This window comes from Rhagoletis pomonella, unplaced genomic scaffold, assembly GCF_013731165.1.
Source record: "Rhagoletis pomonella isolate Grant_MI unplaced genomic scaffold, Rhpom_1.0 Rhpom_scaffold_00003, whole genome shotgun sequence".
Classification (NCBI taxonomy): Eukaryota; Metazoa; Arthropoda; class Insecta; order Diptera; family Tephritidae; genus Rhagoletis; species Rhagoletis pomonella.
The window spans coordinates 17831552-17847549 of NW_023458557.1; the positions used below are offsets into that span (position 1 = coordinate 17831552).

Genomic DNA, 15998 nt, shown 5'->3' on the forward strand with positions numbered 1-15998 from the left:
TTAAAAGCAATGGATTCTGCGCTTAACGAAAATCAAACCATTGCAAGCAGAATCTCTTCTCTGTATGAGGAAATAAAAAATTTTAGGGGGCAAAATATTGAAGAGGGACAGATCCAACGTTGGAGGGGTGTAGTAACCGATCTGTCTAGGCAATTTGAGGAGAACGAGTGTATCCTCAAAGAGGCCTCTTCAACCCTAAAGAGAAACCCTTATTTTAAAGATAACCATGCAGAGCAAATTAGGGGATTTTTCAATAATACCCCAACTCTAATTTTGACCATGGAAATGGAAGCTAAAGCACTAAAAGATAGTTTGCAAGCAGCGGGAGTGATAGCCTCACGACCAGCACCTCAGCCACCTACATCTAGTCACACCTTAGGTTCAATCGCTACAGCTCCCATGATTTCAAAATCAGAACGGCAATTAAAGTTCGTTTTAGAAGATCTTAGCAAGACTATTGACAAATTTTTGGGAAATAAGATTCCAAAAGTCTTCCTTCTGGAAAGTGCCAAAGAAGCTAAAATGATGTATCGCAATTATTTAGGAGAATGTGACGAGAATTGTTTAGAAGATTTATTTCTCAACGTAAGTTTTAAACTCGATGAGGCTTTGGACTTCGCTCCTGAAGATAAAAAAACGCAGAATGAAAATCTGCCCTACACACTGCCAAACATAGATATTCCGGTATTCTCTGGAGACTATATTCAGTGGAACACGTTTAGAGAATTGTTTTCCCAATTAATAGGTTCAGCCAGTATCTCGGATACACAGAAAATGATTTGCTTGAAATCAAAGCTAAGAGGGGAAGCGGCAATGACGATCGCGAACCTACCAGCAAATGCAGAAAACTATCCAATTGCTTGGAACCTCTTGGATAATAAATATACCAACTTGAGAGCGCAAACTGCCATTCATTTTTCGAACATAATGGGGGCACCCTATACGACTGAAAATCTAGAAAGTGTAAAACGATTGAAAGAAGTGATTGAGGAAAATTTGCAAGCTCTAAAAGCAACAAAATTGAGTTCTGAAAGTATACTGCAAGGCCTTTTAAGTTTCATTTTAGTACGAAAAATGAGTAATGATTTAAGATTGAAGTATGAAACTTCACTTCAGAACTCACGAGAAATACCCATTGTTGACTCATTGGTGAAATTTTTAAATCATGAGTTTTATGCACTGCAAGCAGTACAAAAATCATCAAAAAAGGATGGGTCATCCAAATGGGATGACCATATTAAAGAATTGGCAAACAAAAAGGAAATCGAATGCATCATGGGATGTAATAATCGACATTTCCTTTTTCAATGCACAAAATTTAAAGACCTTACCATTAAAGAAAAATGGGAAAAGGTTAGAAAAAATAACTTATGCTCGAAATGTTTAAAAAATGGACATTCGAGTAAAAATTGCAATGGGTATAATTGTCGTATATGTAATGAAGGTCATAGCACATTCTTACACAAAGTTAGTAATGAAAAAGGTGCAGTGACAAAAAGTACCATTAAGCAAGGATGCGAAAATTCAGAAAAATGCATTTTGTTAGCTACAGCGGTTGTTTATATCCAAGATGCCAAAGGCAAATGGATCAAAGGCAGAGCGCTTCTTGATAGCGGCTCTCAAGTAAATTTGATGTCAAAATCGTTCCTAAAGAAATTAAGACTTAAGGGCGAAGCAATTAAATCGGCAGCGATAGAAGGTGTTGGCAAAACACGTTCAAAAATTGAAGAACGGGTAAATATAAAAATTAAGTCCAGAATGCATATGAGCAATTTCGAAACAAATCTAGACGTACTAATAGCGCAGGAATTAATGTCCAAATTGCCGGCAGAAGAAGCCATTATTAAAAAGATTCCAAATAACATTGAATTAGCTGATCCAAATTTTAATGTTCCTAAGAAAGTGAACATATTAATAGGTTACGAATTAACCTATGGGGATCTCTTTGAAGGAGAAAAAATTTCATTGAATGAAAATAATTTAATAGCCCACAAAACCAAATTGGGTTGGGTTATTACAGGAGCTGCAATGATTAATAGAGCCCCATACATTTGCAGTTTGGCCTCTTTTTCCGAGCCCACAATAGAAAACCAAATAAAACAGTTTTGGGAAATTGAGGAAGATATGGAAAAAGACAAAAAATTTTCAAAGCAGGAGGAAGACTGTCAAACTATTTTTACAAAAACCACAACCAGAAAAGTGGATGGGAAGTTCGGAGTAAACCTCCCCTTTAAAGGAGACATTGAACAATTAGGAAATTCAGAGATTACTGCTAAAAGAAGGTTCTTAGCTATGGAAAAGAAATTGGAGAAAAACTATGAAGTAAAGTCACAGTATCATGAATTTATGAAGGAGTATATAAAATTAAATCAAATGGAGGCTCTAGCCACTCCAAACCAACTTCAGTTCAAATGTTATTTACCTCATCATTATGTACTGAAGCCAGATAGCACTTCTACAAAATTGAGAGTAGTTTTTGCTGCATCTGCAAAAACTACTACAAATATATCATTAAATAATTTATTACATACGGGGCCAAGGCTATAAGATGATTTATTTGATATTCTGATGCGTTTCAGAAAACACAAATTTGTAATATCAGCAGACATTGAGAAAATGGGTAAACGAAGAACATCAAAACTTCCAACTAATTTACTGGAGGTGGAAGCCATCGGAGGCCCTAAAGACATACAGATTAAAAACTGTTACTTATGGCACTGCGAGTGCACCTTACTTAGCAGTAAAATGTCTACAAACAGCAGCAGAAGATAATAAAGATAAATTTCCAACAGCTTCACAATGCATTCAGTCAGACTTTTATATGGACGATTTGATGACAGGTTGTGATAATCTAACTGAGCTAAAAAATACGCAGCAACAAATAATTCATATATTAAATTCATATGGATTCAAATTGAGAAAATGGTGTGCTAATCATCCTAGTTTGTTGAACGAAATTCCTAGCGAAGATCGAGAAATTAAATTAGATATAACATCTAATAAAGCTGAGAATATAAAAGCCCTAGGAATCGCTTGGAATCCAGCTAAAGATGACATCTCAATAAAATCTTATTTAGAAACTGACTACAAAATTACAAAGCGCCAAATACTTTCTGATATTGCGAAACTATTTGATCCTTTAGGTCTTTTGAGTCCAGTTGTATTGGTGGCAAAATTGATACTACAACAAATATGGAAAGAAAAAATCGACTGGGATCAAGCCGTTACAGGAGAAACCATGCGATCCTGGGTACATTTAAGAAATCAAATGAAACTATTGAATGAAATAAATCTTCCCAGATACGCATTATTACCTGATGCAAAAGAAATAGAATTACACGGATACTCAGATGCATCCATGAGAGCCTATGGCGCTGTGGTATATGTAAAATCAGTAGACAAATCGGGAAATATTAAAATAAATCTATTAGCTTCCAAATCGAAAGTCGCCCCATTAAAAATTCAGACGTTACCTCGATTAGAACTATGTGCTGCGGTACTGTTAGTAAAATTAATGGAAAAAGTATCAAAAGCACTTAATCTAAAAGACAAGCATATTTATTATACGGATTCAACAATCGTCCTTAGTTGGCTACAATTAGATCCTGCAAAATTGCAAATATTTGTGTCGAATAGGGTAAACTTTATTCAGGTGCAAACCAAAGGGCGGCAATGGAGACATATTGACACAAAATCAAACCCAGCTGATTTAATAACAAGAGGGTTATATCCAGAAGAAATAATTAATAATAGTCTGTGGTTTAATGGACCAATGCACTTAGCTAACATGGAGTCATACAGAAAAAAAATTGTCACAAAGCCTTTAACATCGCTTCCAGATATAAAGAAAACTGCTATAACAGCAGGTGTTTTGGTAAGGAATTGCTCTTTAATTGATTCAATTGACCACAAAAATAATTTTGAATTCTTATTAAATGTGGTTGCTTTGCTTATCAAATTTAAAGATACTATATTAAAGCGTCCTAAGAAAGAACTCGAAATTCAGAATCACTTATATTATCGAAAAGAAGCTTTGAGTTTTATTTTGAAATATATACAAACTAAATATTTTAACAAAGAACTAAGTCTCCTTTCAGGTAACAAAAATTTAGAAAAGAGCTCGAAGCTGATAACTCTATCACCATTTTTGGACAAAAATGGCATCATTAGAGTTGGAGGACGTCTACAAGAAGGTAATATTCCAGAAGAAGCAAAACATCCTGCAGTACTTCCATATGAAGACACTTTAGTTAAAATTTTGGTGGAGGGAATCCATCAAAAACATATACATATAGGACCGCAAGGCCTTCTCGCAATAGTTAGGCAGAAGTTTTGGCCTTTAAGGGGCAGGCAACTCACAAAAAGAATTGTTAACAATTGCTATAGATGCTTCAGGGCAAATCCTCGTCCCCTTTTTCAAATCATGGGTAATTTACCAGCAGATAGAGTAAGATGCATCAGGCCCTTCTTGAATACTGGGGTTGATTTCTTGGGTCCTATACAAATTCACCACAAAATAAGAGGCAAACGAGTAGATAAAGCCTATGTGTGTGTATTTGTGTGTTTCAGCACAAAGGCAGTTCACCTAGAAGTGGTATCAGGTCTAAGCTCAGCAGCTTTTATAGGAGCCTTAAAAAGATTTGTGGGAAGACGTGGTTGTCCTGCAAAAATATACTCCGACAACGGAACAAATTTCATTGGGGCAGCAAATAGTTTACATGAAATTTATATATTATTTCAAAAGGAGCAACTCGGAAAAGAAGTCTCCTCGTTCTGTGCTGTACACAGCATTAATTGGGTGAATATACCAGCTCGATCTCCACACGTAGGAGGGTTATGGGAAGCTGCTGTTAAATCGGTTAAGAAGCATTTTCACAGAGTAGTTGAAGGCACATTGACCTTTGAAGAGATGTGCACACTCATGACCCAGATAGAAGCAGTATTGAATTCACGACCTCTAACACCATTATCGGAGGATCCGAATGACTTCCAGGTTTTAACTCCAAGTCATTTTCTTATAGGGGAGACTTTAACCACACTTGCAGACAGTAGTGAAAACCATTGTTATCACGGGGTGCGGGACCACTGGAAAGCAGTGGAAAGAAATTCAAAGGAATTTTGGAAGCGCTGGTCACTGGAGTACCTAAGCGAACTTCAGAAAAGAGTCAAGTGGCAAAGGCCACAAGATAACTTACCCCAAGGGAGTTTAGTTCTCCTTAAGGAAGAAAATCTTCCAACAATGACTTGGAGAAGGGGCAGGGTTGAGAACCTCATCATCGGAAAAGATGGAAAATGCAGGATGGTAGACGTAAGGACCAGCACTGGAATGACAAAAAGATCAATAACCAATGTTTGTCCTTTTCCTAAGGAAACGGAAAGAAATATAAGTAAAAATGAGGAATCCCATAAGAATAGGAATGTAAGGCATAAAAATAAAAATGTTCTAATGACGATGTTAACCTTTTTATTAGTACTACCACTCTCCAATTGTCAAGTAATTATAGAAAAATTTAGGGACAAGTCAGGGATATTAATAGAGAGGCAAGACAGTTTGGGTTTGACGAAGACATCATGGGAAATAATCATCCACGTGAACATGACGGATTATCAGCACCAAATACAGCTTCTAATGGGAACACCCTCGGCTCTACAAAAACTCGCCAAGCTACTGGACAAGGGAGACGCAGAATCTCAAAAGGTAGTTGAGACCTTAGTTAATCAGGTCATTCATCGCATTAAAGAAGTCAACCAAAAGGATGCACTGATGAGATTTAATGGAAGAAATAGAGCATCTAGGTCTATACTGCCATTCGTTGGAAGCGTGTATCATTCAGTGTTTGGTCTAATGGATGAAGGACCCATAAAAATGAAGAATACTTGCTTAAGCTATACCAGAATCAATCCTCCATTGAAGACATAACGCAAGAGGTTTTGAAGAAACAAAATGAAGTTGTTCGAAATAATTTTAACCAAATATCGGACTCCATACAAATAATAAAGAAAGCGGCTGAAAATGAATTAGCAATGGAAGGCTTTCAAAACTATATAGCAAGCATTAACATTGCAATAGAGTCAATAGAGCAACTGCAAGGAGATATTACGGATTTGATTTGGAACTCAAAGGGAAATTTCATGAAAAGGATTTTACCTATCGACAGATTCCAAACCCAAATAGCAACAATTACGGCAAATTTAAATGATGACTTAAAATTGCCAGATACCGACCCGTTTGAGCTATCAAAAATATCACGGGTCACAGCCACTATAAACCAAGGCTTCTGTTTAGTGCGAATTCAAATACCACTTATACAAAGCCAACAGCTACAGTTATTTGCATTGACCAGTTATCCGATTCTGCACGACGGCTACTTCGTGAGCTTTAAACTCGCATATGAATATCTGGTAGTAAATAAGGAGAAATCAATGTATAGTAGCCTGAAAGAAACTAAATATTCGTATTGCCAGAAAATGAGAAGAATCACGCTGTGTCCCCAAATTGGACCACTCTACAATGTAAGAAAGGACCAGTCGTGCGAACTAGAGCTATTCTTTAATTCGAAGCAATTACCATTATCATGTGTGGTGAATATAATGCCTCTGCAAGAAGTTTGGTTGCAGCTTAAATCCTCAAATAGCTGGCTGTACTCCGTCCCTGAAGACACAAAGGCAGAAGTCAGTTGCGGCAGCTCTTATACGGCACATACTTTAGTTGAGCAAGGCATTGTAAAACTGCAACCTGGCTGCCACTTAACAACCGCGATAGTAAGCGTTTTGGCACACAAGGCACCAACCACTGTTATTCAGTACAATATGCCCCCAATTAATATGAGCAGGAGTTTCCGCTCATGAAGCACATTACTATAAAAGGGACTATGTTGACATACTCGATTCCGGACATTCCGCGGCCACCAGCCATTGTTGATTTCTCAGAAGACATCGATTTCCACCACCTGATGCACTACAGCTCGAATATATCAACTTGGATCATTATCGCAGGAGTCATCATGGGAATGATCGTCATCTTTCGGAAGCTATGTGGTCTCTCAACACGATATCTTCCCGCTGCTCTGGCCCTTAGATAATAGAATAGTCGATAAGAATAAATAAGTACATAAATATAAGTACAGTAGGTTGAATATTGAGTGACTTCCTCACAACACCTATTTGAATAAGAAATAGTTCACCTTTTTTGAAAGTAAATACTTTCAACGTGGGCAATATGTTAAGTCTTGTTGCACAAGTCTTAAGATTAGTTACGCACACTCATAGGGCACGCATTTAGGATGCGCATGTCCTCAGCATGTGGTAACGATTGTAAGGCCGATAAGTAGAACAATAGAAAGTAGCAATTGTGCGCACGTGCAACGGCATTGTACACATACATACATAGTGCACATGCGCACAACATGACCTAAGGGTTGTTTAGTTGGCAATTATAGACATTACAAGTGCCAGGGTGTATGGGAATAGTCACGTATGCATTTCTTAAATGTTATGAAATGCGATTGGCTTAAAATGCAAGTGAAACCGTATACTATTTTTATTACTTCCTGGCACTGTCGGTTTAAGTGTTTTTCTAGATAAGTTATACATACCTACTACATGTGTAGTGCAACACACATGTTTTAGATATACTATGGTTAGGGTAAGAATTGTGTATGTGTAGGTTAAGAGTTTTTGTTATAAATAAAGGCTCTGGGACACCAGAGCGTCAGTTATCTACCAAACCCCCGCGTAAACATTCTGGAAGTATACAAAGCGGATCTTGCACGATGATCGTAGGAGAGGCAGGGAAGGCCTCTTCTGCGATGCAAGAACCAGGTGGAGAAGGACTTGGCTTAACTTAGCATTTCTAATTGTCGTTATTAGACACAGAAGAAAAACGACTAGCTTGCGTTATGGAACTCGGCCAGAACCGCTTAAGGCTCGTCCACATACAACTTCGCCGTTGCGTTGGCGTCGCTTCCACAGCAGCAAGAGTAACGCCAGTGCTTGCTACAATGAACGCCTGACAGCCATTTATTTTCGGCTTGTAAACGCTTGCCAAGTGCATTTTCAATCTTGATAACTTATCAAGAAAAGAGCTATTGCAAGTGCAATAAACCGGGCTGAAAATTTCTCGGAAAAAATAGTCTGAAGAACACATGGTAAATCGATCTATTTATTTTTAATTATACAGCAGTCTAATGTCGACTACTGGAAAAACTATAGTTTTAACATACCTTGAGATCATGCTGTGCATACTCTGAGCTACAAGTGGATCTTCCGTCTCCATCCATAGTTCTCCAGGACCTATAGTACATTGCCGACCAACTTCCATGTAGAAAAGACAATGTGAGTCGCCACATCTAAACGATTAAAACAATTTCTAAATACATACTGTTCAATATTCACACCATAAAACATTTTCCACATAGAATTAAAATTTTAATAAAACAATATATATATATATATATATATATAAATAACCGCAGAACCAGCTGTCAAAGAACGTAACATACAAGTGAACTAACATATACATTTGTAAACAGAGACCATAACGATTATAAGAAATAAAATTAAATATTGCTCTATAATTATTATTGAACAATGGAAGAGTTGTTTTCGTCCCGCGGGACGATTATTTTAAAATGTAAATTATTTTCGTCATCTCATAATAATTATATGGGACTTAGATTTTTTTTCGTCTCGTGGGACGTTTATTTCAAGACGGAAATTATTTAAGTCTTCTCATAATAATTATATGTGATTTCTATATTTTTTCGTCTCTCGGGGCGTTTATTTCAAGACGAAAATGATTTACGTTTTCTCATAATAATTATATGGGATTTTTTTTTCGTCTCACGGGACGTTTATTTCAGTACGAATATGATTTACGTCTTCTCATAATAATTATATGGGATTTTTATTTTTTTTCCTCTATCGAACGTTTATTTCAAGACGGAAATGATTTACGTCCTTTCCTAATAATTATATGGAACTTTTGTTGAATGAAACTTATTAATTAAGTTCGGAGATTTGACGCATTAAATATTTAATGCCACAATTGTTCATGTCATCAAATCTGTATCGTTCGTTCGATTTTCAAAAATGTGGTGTCAAATTAAAGGGCTTTGCTTTTACGTGGTTTTAGTTTATTGAAAAGGGTTGCCAGATGTTAGCAAATCAAATTCCAATAATCGAGCTCTGAGATATTTGCGTTTAATTTCGTGAAATCGGCTGTACATGTACCGGTTTTATTAAGAGAAAACGTGGGACGTAAATCATTGTCGTCTTGAAATAAACGTCACAAGAGACGAGAAAAATAAAAGTCGCATATATAGTTATTACGAAAAGACGTAAATCATTTCCGTCTTAAAATAAACGTCCCACGAGACAAAAAAAATTAATGTCCCACATAATTATTATGACAAGACGTAAATCATTTCCGTCTTGAAATAAACGTCCCGTCCCAGGAGATGAAAAAAAAAATAAAGTCCCACATAATTATTATGAGAAGACGTAAATAATATTCGTCTTGAAATAAACGTCCCGAGAGACGAGAAAAATAAACTTCCATATAATTATTATGAAAAGACGTAAATAATTTCCATCTGAAAATAATCATCCCACTTGACGAAAAAAGATAAGAAAGACGAAAAAAATTTCCCTTAAAACAAGGAGACGTTTTTGATCTCAAATATTAGGATAATAATTATTTTGGGTCTCTGTTTGTAAATTTAAGAAGATAAGTATGTATTCAATAATTATATGGCTATTTATGTGAGTGATATAATGGTAGGGTCAGGAGTACTTAAAGATTCCCACTTTTTTGAATACGCACACAAATGCAAGAGATTTCTAAACATATTCTACCCCTGCGCAAAACGTCGAAAATTATAAGTGAGAAGTTTAACACTAATAAAGATCCACGAACTTATTTACTATTTCAAAATATTTGCTCCCAAAAGGCAAGAAATAGAAAAAAAACACGGTGTGGCAACTGAAGTACAGAGCGATTGCGCCTGGTAAGTATATCAAAACCCCCAAGGAGTCCGAGCCGTGGAGGTCACAATGTTGTTTGGCAGTCGAATTAGGTATGCCAATTTGTGATCAAAGTTGTCGCAAAAAACTAGAATACCAAGTATTAATCATATGAAATAAAATTTCAGGATAAATTTTTTCTTTCATATCCGGTCTTTTTGACCTTTATTTGAGAAGTAGTAAAATATTCTGCTGAAAAAGGAGTAAGGATTAGAAGTATTTACAAAAAATTGGAAAATTTCACTACAAAAATTACAAAAAATTTCAAAAGTAATACCTACTTATGTAACTTAGTTTAACTTCCTTCATCTTAAAGACCGTCGCACAGTGCACAATTTCGATGATTTAGGTGAAGGTAAACCCTAGCGCCCACAATTTTGACTTTAGAAAATTGTTTGGCATTATGTACTTCAAATAGACTGTATAAAGACGGTTTCAAAGAATGTACATGATTTCATGAATATAATATTATATATGGGAATTCCCAGGAGAAGGGCTTATAGACAAAAATTAAAAGTGTTAGTTATGGTCCAATCTGGTTTATTATACCCGAGCGCACTTGTACACAAGGGTATTATAACTTTGTTCACATAACGGTTGTTTGTAACAGGCAAAACGAATCGAGATAGATATAGACAAATGTATACATAAATGATCAGAATGAAAAGATAAATAAATAAAATTGAGATATCTTAACGAAACTTGGTACGTGCACTTCTTTTGGGCATAGGACGGACGGTATTGAGAATAGGCAAAATCGGACAATAACCACGCCTACCTCCCATATAACGGTAATTTTCAGAAATACGAAAACTGCGATATTTTAGTAACTACTGAAGATAATTCACTCAAAATTGATATTTACGATGATTGTTAGACGGAAAATAAGAATATTAAAATTTTTTGGAAAATGGGCGTAGCCACGCCCACTTATGGTTACATGTATATATCTTGGTGACCGCTGCACCGATTTCTTCCAAACTTGGCACAGTTGTTGGCCCTGGCACAGCATACCAAACGGCCGAAAATTTTTAAAATCGGACAATAACCACGCCCACATCCCATATAACGGTAATTTAGAGAAATACGAAATCCTCGATAAATCATTAAATATTAAAGCTAATTTATTCGAAATTGATGTTTGCAACAATTCTTTACCAAGACGCTTACGTTTATGATAAAATTTTGGAAAATGGGCGTGGCACCGCCCACTTATGATCACATATATGTATTTCGCTAACCGTTCTAGCAATTTGTACCAAACTCGGTATGGTTATTGTGCTTGCCACATAAAAGCAAACCGTTGAAAATTGTTGAAATCGGACTAAAATTTTAGCCGCTTTTCATATAACGGTAAATTTTCAGAAATGCTTGAATTTTCAATATTTCGAAATTGAAGGACGCTAATTTACTTAATATTTATACACCCCGGCTTATCATGTAGCGGTAGCTTTCGGAAAGGTAGAAAACATATATTTAATACTTGCGCCGGGTATTTAATGTTGGGCTCCGCCCGAACTTAGACTTTCTTACTTGTTTTTTCAATGTATTTGCAAAAAACTGCTGAATTTATTCAAAACGGCTTATGAATTATTTATACATATACAAAACGAATAAATGATTTTGGCTTAAAATTTTTTTAGATTTAAGTGAATACCTGTTCTGATATATGTGTCGACATTACAAAGTGAAAATAAATTGAATTGAAAAAATTACAATTTTTTGTATGAATTTCCAAAAATATTTCTTCTATGTACATATGTACAAACATACATATGTATGTATGTATGTATTGCTGCGCTCCTATTACAATACTAGCCCAGTAAAATTAGATAAATTTGTTAGGAAAATTTAAAAAAATTTGTAACAGCGATTTTTTGATGCAGTTTACTTCTATTTGACACATAGATCATGGATCCACAGTCTTGCCCCTAAATTTCATTTGGCAACATTCCGCCATCTTGAATTTAAGTTTTTTTAGGTTTTTTTTGCGATTTGCAAACTTATTTTGCATTTTTCATAAAAAATGGTTAAATACAAATCTGTAGAGAATTTAATTTCCCACATTTGTCATATAGAAGGTTTTTTAAAAATAGCATTTTTTATTGTAAATAATTAGCAAAAACTGCGAAAAAATTTTATATTATTACGGGTTTCGCCATTTTTCGACAATTTCTGTTGAAAATCATAGCATATTGAAATTCCAACGTTGTAGAGAATTTGAGTCTTCACAACTTTTATACCTATATTTTTTTACGACGCTTAGATCAAGGCCGGGAACGTGCCAAACATAGAGATGTAAGGGAAGCGGCGTAAAATTCATGGGAGTGTCTATTCGCACTTTGCCAGTGTCACCAGTCTACCAGTGTCGGAAGTCTTCGGCTCTGCCAGTGACACCAGTGTACCAGTGTCACTAGTGTCGCCAGTGTACCAGTGTCACCAGTGTCGCCATTCTCACCAGTATACCAGTGTACCAGTGTCGCGAGTGTCGCCAGTGTCACCAGTGTGCCAGTGTACCAGTGCCACCAGTGTCGCCAGTGTCACCAGTGTACCAGTGTCGCCAGTGCCACCAGTGTCGCCAGTGTGACCAGTGTCGACAGTGCCGCCAGTGTCACAGGTTTTACCAGTGTGGCCATAAGGTTTTACATAGAAAAGCGCCGCAGACGGAATCGGCCGATTTTTTAATCGTTTTTACTATATATTGCATTTTTTTATAGAAAAAGCGCCGCTGGCGAAAATTTGGAATAAAAACTCGCGCGATTTTTTATTTCAAATTTTTACTATATATAAAATTATTGGTTTTTTGATACGAATATAAAACAATATTTTTATATATAGTCTATATTAAATTATTGTTTTTTTTTAATACGGGTATAATACAATATTCTACTATAGAGTGAAAATTTCAAAGAAAAAAACGCCGCAGGCAAAAATTTGGAATAAACAATCGCGCGATTTTGTATTCCAAATTTGGTACTATATATTAAAATATTGTTTTAATTCGTATCTAAAAAGCAATAATTTAATATATAGTGAAAATGTGGAATAAAAAATCGCGCGATTTTTTATTCCAAATTTTCGCCTGCGGCGCTTTTTCTGTAAAAAAATTCAATATATAGTAAAAAGGATTAAAAAATCGGCCGATTTCGTCTGCGGCGCTTTTCTATGTAAAACCATATGGCCACACTGGTGAAACTGGTGACACTGGCTGCACTGGCGACACTGGAACACTGGCGACGCTGGTGACACTGGTACACTGGTGACACTGGTGACACTGATGAAACTGGCGACACTGGTGACACTGGTGACACTGATGAAACTGGCGACACTGGTGACACTAGTACACTGGTGACATTGGGGATACTGGTGACACTGGCGACACTGGTGGAACTGTCGAGACTTGTGAAACTGGTACTCTGGTGACACTGATGAAACTGGCGACACTGGTGACACTGGTAAACTAGTGACAATGGGGACACTGGTACACTGGTGACACTGGCGGCACCGTCGATACTGGTGACGCTGGCGACACTTGCGACACTGGTGAAACTGGTGACACTGGTGGCACTGGTGACACTGGTGGCACTGGTGACACTGGCGACACTGGTGCACTGGCGACACTGGTGACGCTGGTGAAACTGGTGGCACTGGTACACTGGCGACACTGGTGAAACTGGTGACACTGGTGACACTGGCGACACTGGTGAAACTGGTGACACTGGTGAAACTGGTTACACTGGTACACTGGTGACACTGGCAAAGTGCGAATAGACACTCCCAAAATTCATTTCCATATCACGTCAACCGGTACAGTACGACGGCCAAAATTTTATAGGACGGATTACAACGATTAATGTCTTAAAATGATCACATAGACGCCCTACATTAAAAACAGTGTGGCTTTTCAAAAATTGAACATGGCGTCTCAAATATGGCGACTAAACTAACCGTAAATTAGATTTTGCTTTACATCTTAAAGAAAAAGTAACAGTAGGTTCTTATGTTTTTGGGGTTGCTGATTGCGAACCTAGAGCAAGATTTTAAAAATTCATAATGGCGATCCCAATATGGCGGCCAAAAAATTAGAGTCGACCCGATTCGTTTGTAAAGTTTTCCTCTGGGGTGCTTGGGGCCGCTAATTACGAATCTGAGGTCAGGTTGGAAAAATTCAAAATTGCGGACCCAATATGGCGAAAAAAAAATTTTAATCGTTTAGATTCGCTCAGAACTCTACAATCGAGTGTTCTTAAGGTCTCTGATTACGAATCTGAATCAGATTTGAAAAATTAAAATGGCGGATCAGTTTGAAAACGCCGGTAATCTTCTGTGGGTGTGTTTATATCACTGAGCTCTTCCTAAGCGGCTGGACCCATTTTTTTTAGTGGATTTCTGGATGGTTTATATTCAAAACTGGGTCCGATAGTTGGCACTACGGTTGAGTTTTGGGTTTTGATGTTCATTTTCATCTTTTCGCATACCGTATATCAAAACATTTAACTTCAAAATTTAAACTAAATAGGGCTGGGAGTTCTATCCAAATTTTTTGTATATCCGGTTGTAGAACTAACCCACCACTCTGATTTAATTTCGAAACAAAATCATTAGTTAATGAAGAATTGAACATTTAAACCTTCTTAAAATAATTCTAATAATTGTTTTTTGTATCATAGTAAGCGCTGATTTCGAATTATGTAGTGTTTGACCCATCAATGAACATATGTGCGAGTAACTTAAATCGTATAGGCGTTTTGATACTTAAATTTATATTCGTAGTGTCTCTATATAAATGCGTTCTTATTTAGGGTATGTCCTTCGGGTGTCTTATATAAATAATTAAAATAAACTATTTGGTAACCATTTTGGTCACGTTTTTCGGGATTTTTTAACAATTTGTGTTCAAAATAAACTCCAGCTATGCCTGGCTCGAGGTGAAAGTGTTTGGAATGGAGAAGTGCTTTATATGTGAAAAATCTTTAGATAGTGGTAAAATTTCAATTGCTAAGGAGAAGGGCGTTACAAAACTGTTGTCCGTGAGTATCGAAAGAGGTGATAATGATCACGAAAGAAAGCTCAGAGATTTGGATTCAGTGACAATCCACAGAAATTGCTGGTGTAGCTATACGAGAGAGCAAAATGTGGATGCAGCCCAGCGTCGCCGCCACGTCAGCGAGGCATCGTCATCATTACCTTCAACATCATCATTATTACCTTCAACATCATCATCATCGCAACAGCCCGTAACGCCGATTTTTGATTTTCACAATTTATGTTTTATTTGTGCAAAACCACTGATAAAGAAGTTATTGCGAAGCAAACAAAATTTTATTCCCAAGTCTCGAAAAAGGATATCACTCGTTAAATCAAACGTTGTTCGAGATAATGTTTTCAAACATTTATTCTATAGAGAGGATGATTTCGATCGAGAAGTTGTTGAGCGTATTAATGCTGTCCCCGATTTAACCGTAGTTGGTGCACGATATCACGCTGCTTGTAGTATATCATTATATAGAATACAATCAGGAATAAAATCAGGATGAGTGGAATGTGACAAAGTTAATGAAGCAATGAACGATATATATGATTATGTTGATGATAATTATGAGGAGTATCAATTTTCAGTGACACATTTAATCAAACAAATTAAAGGTGATTACAAGCCCACAATTTCTACTGTCAAACAACGCTTGGTATCAAAATATCATGACAGTGTAGTCATTTTTGAAACGCAAAGTACTTCGCCCATTGCTTGATTTAAGAATGTCACCGGACGTAAGCTGTTATCAAATGCATGCTACGAATGTAGAGCTCGCGATCCGAAAGAAGAAAGATTGAGAGTTTTACGCGAAGCTGCTGCTATTATCGTCGAGGATATCCGAGGAGAAAAGTACGAGACAACTTCGTATCCTTCTCCGGACAAATTTTTAAAAGAAGCAGAAGCTCAAGTCCCAGGATCCCTTCAGAAATCTTGTCTGCAG

At 36.6% G+C, this 15998-nt stretch overlaps 2 protein-coding genes across 2 annotated transcripts; both read left to right on the forward strand.

Annotated features, from left to right (window-relative positions):
- The first annotated feature begins 279 nt into the window (after positions 1-279).
- LOC118736071 lies at positions 280-2547 on the forward strand. Its single transcript, XM_036466177.1, has one exon. The coding sequence runs from the start codon at positions 280-282 to the stop codon at positions 2545-2547; it is 2268 nt and encodes a 755-aa protein (XP_036322070.1).
- A 3477-nt stretch (positions 2548-6024) lies between these two features.
- LOC118736073 lies at positions 6025-6849 on the forward strand. Its single transcript, XM_036466178.1, has one exon. The coding sequence runs from the start codon at positions 6025-6027 to the stop codon at positions 6847-6849; it is 825 nt and encodes a 274-aa protein (XP_036322071.1).
- The last annotated feature ends 9149 nt before the right edge of the window (positions 6850-15998 follow it).